Here is a 15042-nt window from a genome sequence, read left to right on the forward strand (position 1 = left end):
TCAGTCGTCTGTTTTAGCAAAGCAGTTGAGGTTATTTTTATACTTTTATTAAAAGGAACAGATTGATGAAAACCAGTTTCAAGTCGTTAAAACAAGCTCTAGCTCCCATCGCAAACCAGCTCTGGTTGGACTGTCTAAACTGTTACAGTGTAATTATTCATTGTATTAATTGTAATAATTGTCTTTATCTAATGTCACGCTGACATAGCATATCAAGTGAGCATGTGCTACACTCATGGCTCTAATGCAACGTCACACAATGTGACGGACGGCAAAGCAGAGCTAATTCAAACTTAAACACGGAAATGTGACGCGCCTGATGGCGAGCCGACCTGCTTGATGGACATCTGTTGCTGGAGGTAACAACAACACAACTTAAAATAACTTTAAAATAGCATGATTACTGTGGGAAATTAACGAAAAAGAAGATGCTACGGACGAGGCGCGGGCGCCGTAAAGTCGAAACGACGTAGGTCGCGTGCGACGTAGCTCGAGAACTCCCTGTACACTAAACTGAAAAGGAAAAGCTCTATGTGGGTCGGTAGGCTGCATCAAGGCCAGTGTACGCTACACTCCAATATGCGTGAATGAGTGGAGTTAATATGGCTTTGTAAACGTACAGTATGATGAAGATAGAGTGCTATCCAGTCCAGGCATAAATATACATGTGTTAGCCCACTAAGTCCCAAGACTCGGAAAAATAAGATAAAATAAATATGATAAAGACATAAAGGTTATGTAATGCTTAAGAATGAACATTTTGGTAATTTTGTACTTGAGAAAAAGAGTATTGTTCAAGAAGAAAGTGTTCAACATGCAGGGATTCATTTTGAGTAGTTCATTCATAACACTCGGAATTGACGCACCATTCGTCACAGTTCCTCAACAAACTTCAGTACATCCCGAACTCTGCCTCCCGTCTACTCAATCCCTATCATCCACTAGCTTCAATTCCCTCTTTTTGTATTCAGTTCAAAACTATGCATTACACGTTTTCAAGACTTTTTAGCTCCCTATGAGACTTCCAGACCAATCAGGTTGTCAGGTTTTGGCTTATTGAGTGTTTCTAGAGCCAGAACCAAACCAAGTGAAGCAGCATTCTGCACGTATTATACACTATATAAAACTATGAAAACAAACTTGACTGGTTCATTGCTTGTTGTTTGTAACTTCTTAACCATTGTGTCCACACCTACTAATTCTTCAGCAAAGTTCCAAAATCTACTTTCCTTATCTAAATGCTCATCCACATGTCAGTTACACAAGTGCACTGTTTGTGAGACAACAATAGCTGTATCTTGAAGTGAAAACAAATTCATAGTCTTGAAAAACAAAACTTTATTATCATTTATATAGTATTAAAACATTTTTTCCCCTTATGACAATTAAGAGGTTCTCTGGAAAAATAATTATATCTATCTATCTATCTATCTATCTATCTATCTATCTATCTATCTATCTATCTATCTATCTATCTATCTATCTATCTATCTATCTATCTATCTATCTATCTATCTATCTATCTATCTATCTATCTATCTATCTATCTATCTATCTATCTATCTATCTATCTATCTATCTATCTATCTATCTATCGTTCAGTGAGAGAAACTGCACCAGTGTTTGTCCATCCTCCGCCTGTTCTTCTCTTGCTTCCAGCTTTATTCCCATCTTATTAGAAGAATGTCTTTTTTTCTTGTCTGATGTCGCTTTTTAGAGACTCCTCAAAGAAGGCCATGTGTCTGTAATCCACCAGGGGTGTGCTCTCCCCCAACACGGCCTGGGTAAAGTTGGGACGTCCCCATGCATACACCAAACTGTTGAGGAAGCCTTGCAGGGACACGCTGGCGGCCTGAAATGAACAGAAGACTGCCTTGAACTAATTCTTCCCTTGACAGTTTTTCTCCATTGGTTTGGCTCATTTCTCGAAATAACATCAATAAATCCCCAAACCACCTTGCAATTGTTCACAACCGAATGACATTCCTCATTGATTTCATCCAGTTGCACGTTGAAGTACACGTCTCAAGTGTTTCATTGCAAATAAAAATGATCTGTCAGACTGTTTGGCAAAATGATCTTATAGTTTCCAAAATGTCATTTCTGTTTCACGAAATGAGCCAACCAACAGAGAAAAAAAACTGTATGTGCTGCTCAGTCATAAAACACACCTGGATCATGTAGGCGGCAAACAGGTTCCGCTGTTCAACACCTGGCCACACCAATAAAGTTGAAAGTAGAATGACAAGCAGGGCTGGGAACATTTGGAAAATGTAATTATCAGCATTATTTTCATTCTATGTCAGTACAGAATGTGATCCTAATCTCACAGAACCAACTAAACACAATTACAGTTTTTCTTCAATGGTTTGGCACATTTCTTGAAACTGAGATGACATTTTCAAAACTGCAAGCTCATTTGGCTAAACGGACATTGTGTGCACAAGCTATCAGTTCATTAGCAAAAGCACATATCTATCCCAAAACTGGTCACACATGCTTTACTTCAAGTTCCTTTTCCAAACAAAGAGTTGATACTGTCACAAATGCAAGGATCCTTCTCAATTGCTTTGGCTCATCTGCAATCACTTAGTACTTTTGCCAAAAGTAACTTGGATGACTTTGCACAACTGTTTGGATCATCTGCAAAAACTCATATCTCTCCCAAAACAGCTAATCTATGTATCAAAATCAAATTTCTATATCTTACAAGTAGTCAGTGCCCCCACAATGTATCATCCCTTTGGCATTGTATGAGCACTGCAAGTCAAAATCATTAGATGTTTTGTCACAACAGCAGAGGTGCCGCTAACAAATTACAATTATATATAAAACGGAGGGGGAAAAGGATTTTACAAGAGCAGTTTTCAAAGTTTGCCGTTTGACATACTCTACTTACAGTCAAGGAAATTGCAACAGTTTTTCTTCACACAAAGCTACTTACACATTAGGGTGCGTCAAAAGTGTAAGCCAAATTCTATATATTCTATATATAAACAAACTCATAATAAGTCAAATTATATCTAGTGCACAGCGTAAATGAACAGTACCGTAACACTTTCATTACACAGTAAATTCTGTAGAGTATTTGACTCTATTTAGCGTGGGACCAAATAGACGTAGTTATAGTATAGTATAGTAATATTTACACTTTGGAAGAGAGTAAAATAAAGAATTGGAAAAAAAAAGAATACAAGTCACTCAAGGGTTGAATAACAAACTCACGACCTTCAGCTTGGGAGACAGCCGATGTACCCCCTGAGCCACGCAGCTTCTTTTCATAACGCTGTTTTTGGTCTCCTCTTGGAGATAAACAAACAGTAGGCGGGGCATAGCTCAGGTGGTAGTGCAGCTGACCTGAAGGTTGTGAGTTTGTTCCTCAACCCTTGAGTGACTTTTATTTATTGTTTTCGATTATTTGTTTTACTTTCTTCCAAGTGTAAATTTTACTCTAAAACTGAGTCTATTTGGTCCCACGCAAAATAGAGTCAAATTTACTCTAGAGTCAAATTTCTATACAGAATTTATTGTGCAGTCACTATAGTCACCTTCCCCCTCTTGGCCATCGTCGTCATTCTCTTGGCCATCCATACGCTGCTTTCTGTTTGGCCAAAGGTTTTCATCCACGTCGCGGCGAATATTTTCTCTTGCAATTCAGCCAGGAAAAAAACGGTGTCAATGTCCCAACCATCCGCTACACTGATCACCTGTGATATGCTGGATTAATTTTGAAAATTGAACAGATGATTTTGCATTTCATGACTTAAAAACTGAAATCCTACTGACGTGTTTTGGAGAGGACAAACATTAGACAAAAAAACAACTAATAAGTTTGATTAGCAAGATATTTTCATTTGGAAAATGTGCTAAATGTGGGCACATTGTGCTAACTGTAGGCTAAATGTGTGTAAGCATTTGCACAGATCCACTAAGGCAATTGAGACATGTACTAAGACATTGGCAATTTGATGAAAGCAATGAGGAATGCCATAGTTGACACCACTTGTAAGGTGGTTTTGGGATTTGTCCATGGTATTTTGAAAATGTAATTTCAGTTTCAAGAAATGTGCCAAACCTATGGAGAAAAACTGTAATAGGCTGAGTGAACTGACATAAAAAAAGTTGCATGATTGAGTCAAGGTATAAATAATTAATTTTCAAATTTCACTGTTAGAACTATTGAAGAAAAAAAAATATTCAATTGTGTATTCTTTTTTTCTGAAACCAATTTTGTCACCTTATTTTTGATACCTCTGTTAGTTAACTTACGGTATTATTTAAGTATTTGCTGTTTTTTTGTAGGCTAGCAGTTATTTTTATACATGCAGGTGATTTTATCTGTTGCACTTAATTCTTGTTTTTTCACTACAAGTTATATTTGCACATTTGTGTTGCAGGTTTTCCCCCCACTAATAGTAACAATCCAGATGACACGTTTAAAGTAAATGCATCATGTAATGGTTTATTTTTTGTTAATACGGTAGTTGACCTGGAGTTGCATGCTAATCATGCTAAATTGCATGTTAACATGCACCGATAAAAGTCGTACTTTGTTTGATTTAATTCACCCCAAGTGTCCCGATGTCCTGCCGAAGAATTTCGTTTAAAACATGAGACAGTACCTGAAAAACTGGTCTGGGACAAGCCAGCACCACTTATGTGATGTGTGACGCAATGTAATAAAAATTAGAGTAGAATAGAGTGCTTATTGACATATAACATGCGTGTGTGTGTGTGTGTGTGCACACGTGCGTGTATAACCTGGTGTCCAACAGATCAAGATGACCATGACCATGTTCCTGGCTGTGGCGCAGACGTTTTTCAATCTTCTTCCGGAGCGTCCATCCCCTTCCACTGGGAAAAGAGCCTCCTGTTGGTGCTCTTCATACCATCTGCCCACCTTATGGTAAATAATCTTTCATTCATAAGAACAGAACCAAAGTGTCAACAACAACAAAAAAAAGGCTTACAATACTTTTTTTAATGGTGGTGGTGGTGACTTACAGAGCATGACAGCACCACAGGAATCACCACCAGGAACACAAAAACTCGCATAAAAGTGTCATGGATTATCTCCTGGGAAGAAGGAACAAATAAGTTGCTTATATGAAAGAATCGTGATCATTAAGAAACTCAATTATAAAACCACCCATCAGCCCTTCTTTTGGAAGTTGTTGATGTTGCAAATGATGTGATCGGTGAAATCTGTTGTAATAATATGTCCGAAAGGAAAAAATAAAGTAAATCACCGTTACTGCACCTCTCTGCCTGTTGGGCAATTTGCTCAATTTATTTTTTGTTTGTCTGTCTAATGTAGCCTTACTCTAGATAGGTATTACACAATCTCTTTGCTGAATTTGTTTTGATACAAACTTGGAAATATATTCAAAAAATATCCTGTTAATACCAGAAATGAAGACTTCCTGTATGGGTTCTTGAGATTTTTGCATCTACTCATGAATCAAAAGCACAAAATTTGATCCTGCTGATTAAAGACAACAATCTCTCTGACATGTTCCTCTTTCTGGGTTCCAGGAAATGGCCAAAATGAGCGCAAAATAGCTGCCTTAAACCAAAATGGCAGACGCCCTGGCTGTGTCCGAATGTCCACACTTGTTCCCTAATCCCTCATTTACTACATAGCCCCACAGTACACAGCAAATCGGTCAGTGTTAAATTCCCAGTGTTCAATGAAATATGCAGTAAGCAGTGTTATTTTAACACTGTTAGGATAAATAGTTACACTGTCAGAGTACATTTCCTTGTGTGTTGGGGTGGCTGTTGGGTGTAACCTGAATAGCACTACCTTAAGTGTTAAATTGGCCACACCCACATTTCCTGTAAAGGAGAAACTTTCAAATTCTCCAGCGCGCTGTCATAATGTTCAATAGCGCTACATCCAGTTGTTGCTGGGGCGAGAGTGGTCATCTTGCAACCCTGAGAGTGTGGGTTCGATCCCAGGCCGTTGTGACTATGGCGAAGTATCCTTGCACAAGATACTGAACCCCCAGTTTCTCCTTATTTTGTGTCGTCAGTAGTCAGAATGTAACGTGCTTTAAGGGCCATCTAGGGGGAAAAGCACTGTATAAATTAAGTACAGGGAGTCCTCGAGTTAAGTCGTACGCGACCTACGTCGTTTTGACTTTACGGCGCCCGTGCCTCATCCGTAGCACCTTCTTTTTCATTAGTTTCCCACAGTAATCACGCCATTTTAAAGTTGTTAAAAGTTGTGTTGTTAATTCCAGCAATGGAAGTCATCGAGCAGGTCGGCTCGCTATCAGGCGTGTCATATTTCCGTGTTTAAGTTTGAATTAGCTCCGCTTTGTCGTCCGTCAGCAATGAATGTCCGTGCAGAAACACTAAATATTGGTTCCGGCCCTTTCGGGTTGCGCAAATATATATTTTTTAATTAAATTACTGTATTTTTATGTAAATATTGGCTTTAACAGTGAAATCCGACTTAAGTCGACATTTGGGTTACATCGCCAGCGTAGGAACGGAACTTGGATGTAACTCTAGGACTCCCTGTACCAAAAATGTTTAACCCTAACACTAGTGCAATACAGTCATTAGTGTTTAAACACCAGACTTAAGTGTCGTTTGACAGAATAAAATGTTTAACACTGACACTAGTATAGAGTACTTTCAACACTACTCGGTGTTTACAGTGTAGATTTTTAACACTACACAGTGCTGGACTAACACTGAATAAGTGTGGAAAAAAGTAACACTTAAACAAGTGTCAGATTTACACTCATTGATGTGGACACATACAATTTTTTCTAGTTTTAGATTTAACACTCTCACTGTTAATCTAACACTGGTGATTTTGCTGTGTATATAGTGCCCTCATTCTGTTTGGCGATTTGGATAGCCAGCTCCCTACTTTCTCCTCGTTACATTTCACGTGACCACTGCAACAGTTACGACTCTCCGACTATTTATTGTAAATTAAAATGTTTTACAACTGTACCTTATTTCCTTTGTATATATTTTCAACTAAAACAAATCCATTATTTCTCAGTATTCTTCATTCGGGAATTTTATCGATGCGACATGTCATCATCATTGCTCTCTCTTTTGTATTTAATTTTTAATTTTATTTTTTTTAATTTTTATTTTGTATGTGCGTGAGTATGTGTGTGTGCATGTGTGCGTGCGTGTGAGTGTGTACTCATTAGTTCACCTAAAACCTATTAAAAATCCCATACCGTTCACCTAAACCGAATACTTCAGAATCCAGCTAGAGTCGTGAGGTTGTCAGGAGACCCGAGGAAGGATCAAAGAAAAAAAAGGAAAGGGAAATCCAGCACCGACCAGACATTACCTACTACCCACCGGGTTACCAACCAGAGTCTTTCACCAACCCCAGAAACATCTAAATTCCTAAAATAGTCTACTAATGACACATGGCGACCAAATATTTGTTGTTAAGTAAAACATTTAGATCTCGTGAAGTTGACATTCAACATCAAAATGTCGAATTATGTAAATAACAACATTTAAAATAAGCAATGTGTTGATACTCACAGCATCCGAACAGGAATCCCTCCAGATGTGCAAGAACAAAATACAACTGATGATTAAAAAAAAAGGACAACATAAGAAGTCAGAAAATATTGTCACATCTTTCTCATTGAATATTGAGTATTGAAAGTGTGGTGCTGACCTGGTGCAGTATTTAGCATGGTCATGAATGGTGTCGCTTGGGGGGTAAGGAATCAACGGAGTGGATCTGATAAAAGGAGTCAGCACGTACGCCAAGTAAACGGCAGCAGGGATCAACCTGATGAAGAGTTTCATGACATTAGCCACATCGTTTACACTCGAGTTGAAAAAGGATTCAGAAGTAACACTCACCACACGTACAGATACACCGATAAAGATAATAGTCTACTTCTGATGCCACTCTGTGAGACAAACGTGTGTTATCTATGTCTCACTGTAATTAAAATGTGCTCAACAATGTACGGGTTGATATCTCACCCGCCTCCCCTCGTCCTCAGTGGGCGTCGCTCGCCAGCCTTTGATGGAGTTTTTGGACTTCCATGCGTACACTGCCACCAGCAGGAATGAGATCAGATAAAATGTCTGGCACAAATGAATAAAAGACAACTAAAAACAGGGTGCCATGGGGTGTGGCCTCCCCCCCCCCCCCCAGACATACTTTGCACGCCAATGCATGCTCGGCCATTGCAATGGCATTGCTCCATTGTTCTTGTCACTTCACTTGACCTGTGGCATTTTGAACTCAAATAAAAAACAAAAATCAACTGAGACGGCTTGTAACTTGAAAAAGTCGCAAGTTGAGGCATTCATAAATCAAGGGATCGCTGCACTGGACATGACAAATTGGCAGCATGATCACCAAGTGGTTAGCATAACGTAGCATTTCTGTCGCAGTTCAATTTCAATGTGTTACTCTGACAATGCCTCCTTGGCTAATGATTGTTCTGTTTATGTTGTTATGTAACACATGAAGTCTAAGTATATGTTCTCGTGGCAATGATGTCATTTTTTTTTCTTTTTACAAGTGTCCCTTTGGCACGCTCACATTCCTCAGATTTACAACACACGTGTTTTACTTCTTAATGACGATTTGTTTCTTTATAGTCAACAGTGCACATGGAATGAAAGATGGTTTTAGTACTACTGCTGCTACTACTACAAGTATTACAATGCAGTAGGCCATGAATGTTCAGAACATGGGAAACACACCATACTATTTTATATTGTGTGTGAATCTCGTTTGTTATGTTTGCCTTTAAAAAAAAAATCATTGAGCGGTACCAGTATGAATGTAAAAAATATATACAGTGTATATATATATATATATATATATATATATATATATATATAGAGAGAGAGAGAGAGAGAGAGAGAGAGAGAGAGAGAGAGAGAGACCAGTATTGTTTTTGTGTTTCATTGCAGCAAATAACGATCCATTAATGTTCGATGAAATTTTCATTTTGATACCTAACAACTCTTTAATTATTTCTTAATGTTTTTGATACTTTAAAAGTTCCAATTCTTTTTTATCGTTCACTAAAAAATTAATACATATTTTCAAAAAATTTTGTGAGATAAAAGAAATAAGAAATATGAACCAATGAAATACAAATAAATTACATAACTAAGAAAATGCAATATATTCTATAACTATTGTACAATCTAAAACAGTTTATCTTGAAAAAGGCCGACTTATTTTGGCAAGTAAGACTTAAATCGTTCGGAAAAAATACTGAATATTGAAAAAAAGTAAGTTTAACAGAAATAAATATTTTTTTTAAGTAATTTTAGAGCAGTATATATTATGAATACATATTTTGGTTTCTTTCTGGATATTTACAAAAATAAAATACAATGATCAACTTAATAATTTTAACAAATAGAATTTGAACGAATATAAATATTTTCCCATACATTTCAGTAATGCATGTGCACTGGCCAGGACACTTTTAAAGTTGTTTCAATGTTACAAGTTAAGTTAGCATGTGTGTGTTTAAAGACATGTTGTAATACATTTTAATGTTGTTGTTTTTTTTAACGGCATTTACTCTACTATAGTGCCTTAAATATAAATTGATACTTCACAGCTGTAGGGGAAACCTGGAAGCAAAAGAAAACTACTCCCACTTCTGCTTTAAAGAGAAAAAGGTTGTTTTTTTTACTCATGAATAACACGCACGCATGCACACACACCTTAACTTCTTGTGTGTAATTTTGAGTGCCTGCAACTTCTGAGGCCATTGAAATAGGACACATTGGATACCAATGCCCACAAAATGCTACAATGGACAGTCAAAGGAGCTCAGCAGTGTCAAAACGGATCTGAAAATGCAAATGATCAAATGAGGAAAGTTGCTTTGAGCCATTTCGAAGCAGCTGCAGGTCCCAAGACCAGCAGTGCAAGCAATTGCTTGCAAGTATAAAGTGCATGGCACTGTTTTTCACTGCCATAATCAGGAAGAAAATGCAAGCTATCACCTGCCGCTGAGAGAAAATTGGTCCGGAGGGTGAAGAGTTGACCGAGAACCACCAAAAAGCAGATCGGTCAAGAATTAGAAGCTGCTGGAATACAGCTGTCAGTGTCCACAGTCGAGCGTGTTTTGAATCGCCATGACTGGGAGGCTGCCGTGCAAGAAGGAAGCTCTTGCTCCAAAAGTGGCTCAACTGAAGGTTGCTGCAGTGCTGATCATATGGACAAAGATAAGACCTTCTGAAGGAAAGTTCTGTGGTCAGACAAAACTAAAATGTAGTTGTTCTGCTGCCCAGCAATAAATTTGCAGGAGAAAAGGTGAGGCCTTAATCGTCAAGCACACGGCTGTGGTAGTGTTATGCTGTGGGGTTGTTTTGCTGCCCATACCGTAGAACTGATGCTTTACACAAAGTAAATGGGGTAATGAAGGAGGAGGATTAACGTCCCTTTTTTTTCCTTTCAAAAATAATCACCTCAAATTTGGGGTTTTGGGCACTGTTGGGAGTTCCAACAGCACAATGACCCAAACACACACCAAAAGTGGTAATAGAATGGCTAAATTGAGCTAGAATTAAGGTTTTAGAATGGCCTTCCCAAAGTTCTGACTAATTAAACCCAATTGGGAACATGTGAACAATGCTAAAGAAAGTCCCAGCAAGCCAACACATTTAACTGAACTGCACCAATTCTGTCAAGAGGAGTGGTCAAAGATTCAACCAGAATCTTACCATAAGCTTGTGGATGGCTACCAAAAGCGCCTAATTGAAGTGAACATGGCCACGAGACATGTAACCAAATATTAGAATTGCCCCAACAGATTTGCTCACTTTTTCTGTTAACCCCGAATAAAGTCATAAAAGAACAAAAATTCATGAATCTTTTTTGTGACAAGAAAGTATCTGTTCCAATTACTCTATCAGAGAAAAACATCGGAGTTATAGAAATTGGAAGCTCGGGAGAGCCATGACATTATGTTCTACGCAAGTGTATGTAAACTTTTGATCACGACTGTATGTCGATCCTTTGTCTGGTGAACTGGCTACTCTGTTCGCCCAATAGTCAACCCGATAGTCTCAATATTTTCCATATTTGCATTTTGAAAGAGCCTGAATAGAGTCACGCATTCCACCATCATTTTTGCTTATCTAAAGAATTTAAAGCATCCCCATTCCTCGCAACATTCCCCTTCGACCACAGAGAAATACATCTGAACTACAAGTTGTGTCACTGATATAAATAACTTTTTGAAATAATGAATACCAATCATTTTCTCCTCAATATGATCCCTGTATTTCAATGTTGGTCATGGTAGTCATAGTTTGAGAACCAAATGTTTTCTTTTAGGTGATACTTGACTTTATAAAAGGCTATCGTTCCTCACCAGTGACAGAGGCAGGCTGTATTGGCAGATGGTTATACTGTTGTCGGCGCGGACTTTGTTCATGGCGCTGGTGAACATCAGGATCAGAGCAGCCACAAGGTCTGCCAGGGACAGCTGCACTAGGAGGTGCACCTGCACACATAAACACCATGTTTCCATCTATCCATCCATCTATCTATCTATCCAATCAAACCTGTTCTTTCAGACGCCTCCACCTGACCATGGAAACCACCAGCACAGAACAGCTGCCAATCACGCTGCAGACGAGACACAAAAAAAACAGATACATACGTGCACACAGCCAAGTTTTATAACCGAGTGAACAGTACGTATGAAATTTCGATCGCATGTTAAGTTGATGGTACTTTGGAACCTCCTTGGTGTTTAAAAGCTGAGTCAAGAGAGATGACACATTGAAAAAAAACAATGTGTTTTGTCCTATTGCATAAGAAGAATAAAAGCGAAATAATACATTAACTTTGTCAGTCTGGCAAGCAGTGCAAACGTTAGTCATTTATTGTGTTTTATGTTCTAGTTCAGTCTTTTATTATCTACAGAACTTGATTTGATTGACATTTTTGATTAGTCATAATTATACAGTGGGAGCATCAATGTTAAACATAATCCTGGTTGACTTCCAAGTTGTTCTCATTTCACCTCACACAAATATGCCCGTGTGAATGAGTGTAATTACGAGTGAATTAACTGGTAACACTGTGATTAATTGTCCATGTAATGTAGCAAAGCAAGGCTAGTTAGTTTATTTGTATCGCACCGTTCATGCACAAGGCAAATCCATAGTGCTTCACATAGGCAAAAACATAATCAACATGAATGCCGCATAAATGAAACGATACAAAACACATTGAAGATCACAGAACAACAGCAAGGCTCGCAACAACTTCTCCCAAGTCAAAACCTAAACTCAAGACTGTATTCTAAAAACAAGTAACATTAGTGATATTATAAATTTTCAATACATTGTATCAATATACTTTTCATTTTCTAGGCCACCTCTCCAGGCTGCCACTCGCCACAATTTAACATAACTTATTTCCGGTTTTCCAGTCAGATCTCCCAGAGTCGTCTTTTTGACTGTTCTCAAAATTGGGTTTGTTGTTACTTTGTTTACATAGATGAATAATGTTCCTGGCCTTTTGACTTTTCCTCTGTATGTATATCATTAATGCGCTGCCTATTTATTGCTTTACAAATGGAAAAATATTTAGGAGTAATTTTTACTTTACCCCCGTGACCGTCAATTTGACTGCTCTATTAATTTCAATGTTCATCTTTCGCGTTGCTGGCACTCGCGGGGTTGTGCCGCTGGGCTTCGGTAGTTGGCGCCGCTGGGCTTCTGTAGCAACTCCCATTCAGCGCGGAGGCTTTTGGCTTTGGATACAAGCTAGATCACCATGGTGAATAAAAAACTTTTAAAAAACCAGAGAGGAGACTTTACAGCTACATTATGGGAAGCTGACAGAGTCTGACGAATCACGGCAGTTTCAGACAGCAAGTCCAAACAAGACCAGCCCACCCCCCGCTAAAAGGAGCCATGTACCGCTCCACTGGAAGTGGCGACGTAGCTCAAGGTATAGTAAAAGCTTATCGTAAAAAAAAATTGGCTCATAGATGTGGTGGAGTCATGACGTTTTTGGCAGTACAAGCCTGATAATCGAAATCAATAAACCTCCACTACCCGTCTGCCTCAGAAAAGCAACAGAGGGGCTTTATTAGCTACTAAAAGCAGCGAGTAATAACCATATTAGGCGATTACGTGAGTGCGAGAGTGCAAGCACAGCTCTGGGAGATCTAGTTGTTTTAGAATTCTAGTAGTGCTAGTGTTAAGCTCTGTGTGTAACATTATTTAATCATAATTATATTTAATGTGTATAATTTTCTCTCTAGATGCTCCACGCAGTTCCATCCAGACCTGTAAGTGTACTCAATCAACCAAGCACTTAATTCCGGTGTTTCACGATTTCATGTCAATCCAATATTAGCTTAGCAATTAGCATGGCTAACTACTAGTACTACTCATCATCACTTCATGAGAATGATACTTGTAAGAGCATATTCACCACCATGGAGGTGATTATTGACTTAGGATCAACTCTGCAGCGTGTTTGAAGCCAGCCGAATCGCGTTGCTGGCTAGTTCAGATTCAGAATATTTATTGTCATTGTCACAAAGGAACAACAAAACTTCGTTAGTTGATCTTGCCACGACCGCCTACATCCCAAGCATAAGTGACGTCAACGCGTGACTCAGTTACCAGAAAAAGTAAAAAAAAAAAAAACTATGATTCTCAGTTTTACTATTCAATTTGTTTTAATGAGGCACAAAGTGTGAATGTTGTCTCACACATTGTGATGCGAAACTGCTTATTTCGAGCCATGTAAAACAAGATGGTGGAAATCATGTTTTGGCTTCATGAAAAAGCGACACTGAATAACATTTTCAGGGCACATGTACCAACAGTTATCACACGTTCACATCAGTAACATGTTAACATTCTCAACTCACGAATAAAAATAAAATGAAACACGCAACGAAAATAACAAAACATGGATTTCAACTGCAGGTCCAAATGCACCATTCGAATTCATTGCTTCTAAATTTGAAGTGACACTTACGCCATACCATTATCTTCTTTAAATAATGGCCAAAGTCTTTCTTTCCCTTTGACATGTAATTAGGCTCATGTATCAATCATGATGCCAGTTTGATGGGTAAAATCCACTCTCACCAGTACTCTTCATTGATGGCAAATATTTTGGGGCATAAGGTGGGATTTTCATACCAATAAAATCTGATGGGAAACAGAAGCCGAAATGCATTACCTGGGAGCTAATGAGAGCAAATACACTGTTGAGAGAACATCAATCTGCAAAACAAAAATATAATTATTTTCTCACGTTTGGCTCTTCGTGGCTCTTTACACGGCAAGAAAATGGTATACAGAAGGTCTTACCTGATAAGAAGTAAGCGTACCGTTGAGGGCCATGCTTGATTAATATGTTTAAGTAAAAGTCACGTTTGGTTGGACACACACACTGAAGAACATTCCTCCATGGCAGCTTTTATGGCAAATGTGTGCTTTGGTCAATGAACACCTGCACACAAACGCAAAGTGAAACAAGTCACATGATTCTGCTTTCACTCCCCCTCCAACTGTGTGTGTGTGTTTGTGCATGTATATATCTGAGTCAATTTTTTTTCTCATAACTTATTTTTCAGGTACTGCAGTATCTAGTAAAGCAGGTTCTGAGACTGAGCGGTACACATAATGTAATTACGTGCCAGCAGGGTGGAGTTTGAGAACCCAAATGCAGGAAGGCAGGCGTGCTAAAAAAAAAGTGGTTGTTTAATTAAACAAAAACCAAAAGCAAACAACGTACAAAATAAGATACAAAGTACAAACCAAAATTGGGAACAAACTCCCGGGTATCAAACTAAGGCCCCGTCCACACAAAAGCTAGTTTCAATGTATCCTCACAAGTCTCTTACCGTTCAGGCCGTTCGTCCACACGATGGCGCTGTTTCGGAGCTTGAAACCGATCCATTCTGAAACCGGGCTCCAGAGTGGAACAATTTCAAAACACGCCCCGTACACGTCCGTCTGGACACCATATACAGGATACTCCTCTAGTGATGACGTAATGGTCGCAGCTCGATGACG

The 15042-nt window shown here is 38.6% G+C and overlaps 1 protein-coding gene across 1 annotated transcript; it reads right to left on the bottom strand.

Moving 5' to 3' along the window:
• Positions 1 to 1474: 1474 nt before the first annotated feature.
• LOC147175634 (uncharacterized) lies at positions 1475 to 14589 on the bottom strand. Its single transcript, XM_086074217.1, has 12 exons — positions 14335 to 14589; positions 14204 to 14247; positions 11554 to 11617; positions 11361 to 11492; positions 7987 to 8091; positions 7861 to 7910; positions 7670 to 7786; positions 7531 to 7576; positions 5005 to 5076; positions 4762 to 4915; positions 2172 to 2254; positions 1475 to 1852 (listed from the first exon to the last, which is right to left on the bottom strand). The coding sequence occupies exons 1-12, from the start codon at positions 14365 to 14367 to the stop codon at positions 1676 to 1678; spliced, it is 1077 nt and encodes a 358-aa protein (XP_085930343.1). The 5' UTR covers positions 14368 to 14589; the 3' UTR covers positions 1475 to 1675.
• Between the last annotated feature and the right edge of the window lie 453 nt (positions 14590 to 15042).

The sequence above is a fragment of the Leptonotus elevatus genome, chromosome 4 (genome assembly GCF_054856555.1).
Source record: "Leptonotus elevatus isolate MCC_2025b chromosome 4, RoL_Lele_1.0, whole genome shotgun sequence".
In the NCBI taxonomy this organism is placed as follows: Eukaryota; Metazoa; Chordata; class Actinopteri; order Syngnathiformes; family Syngnathidae; genus Leptonotus; species Leptonotus elevatus.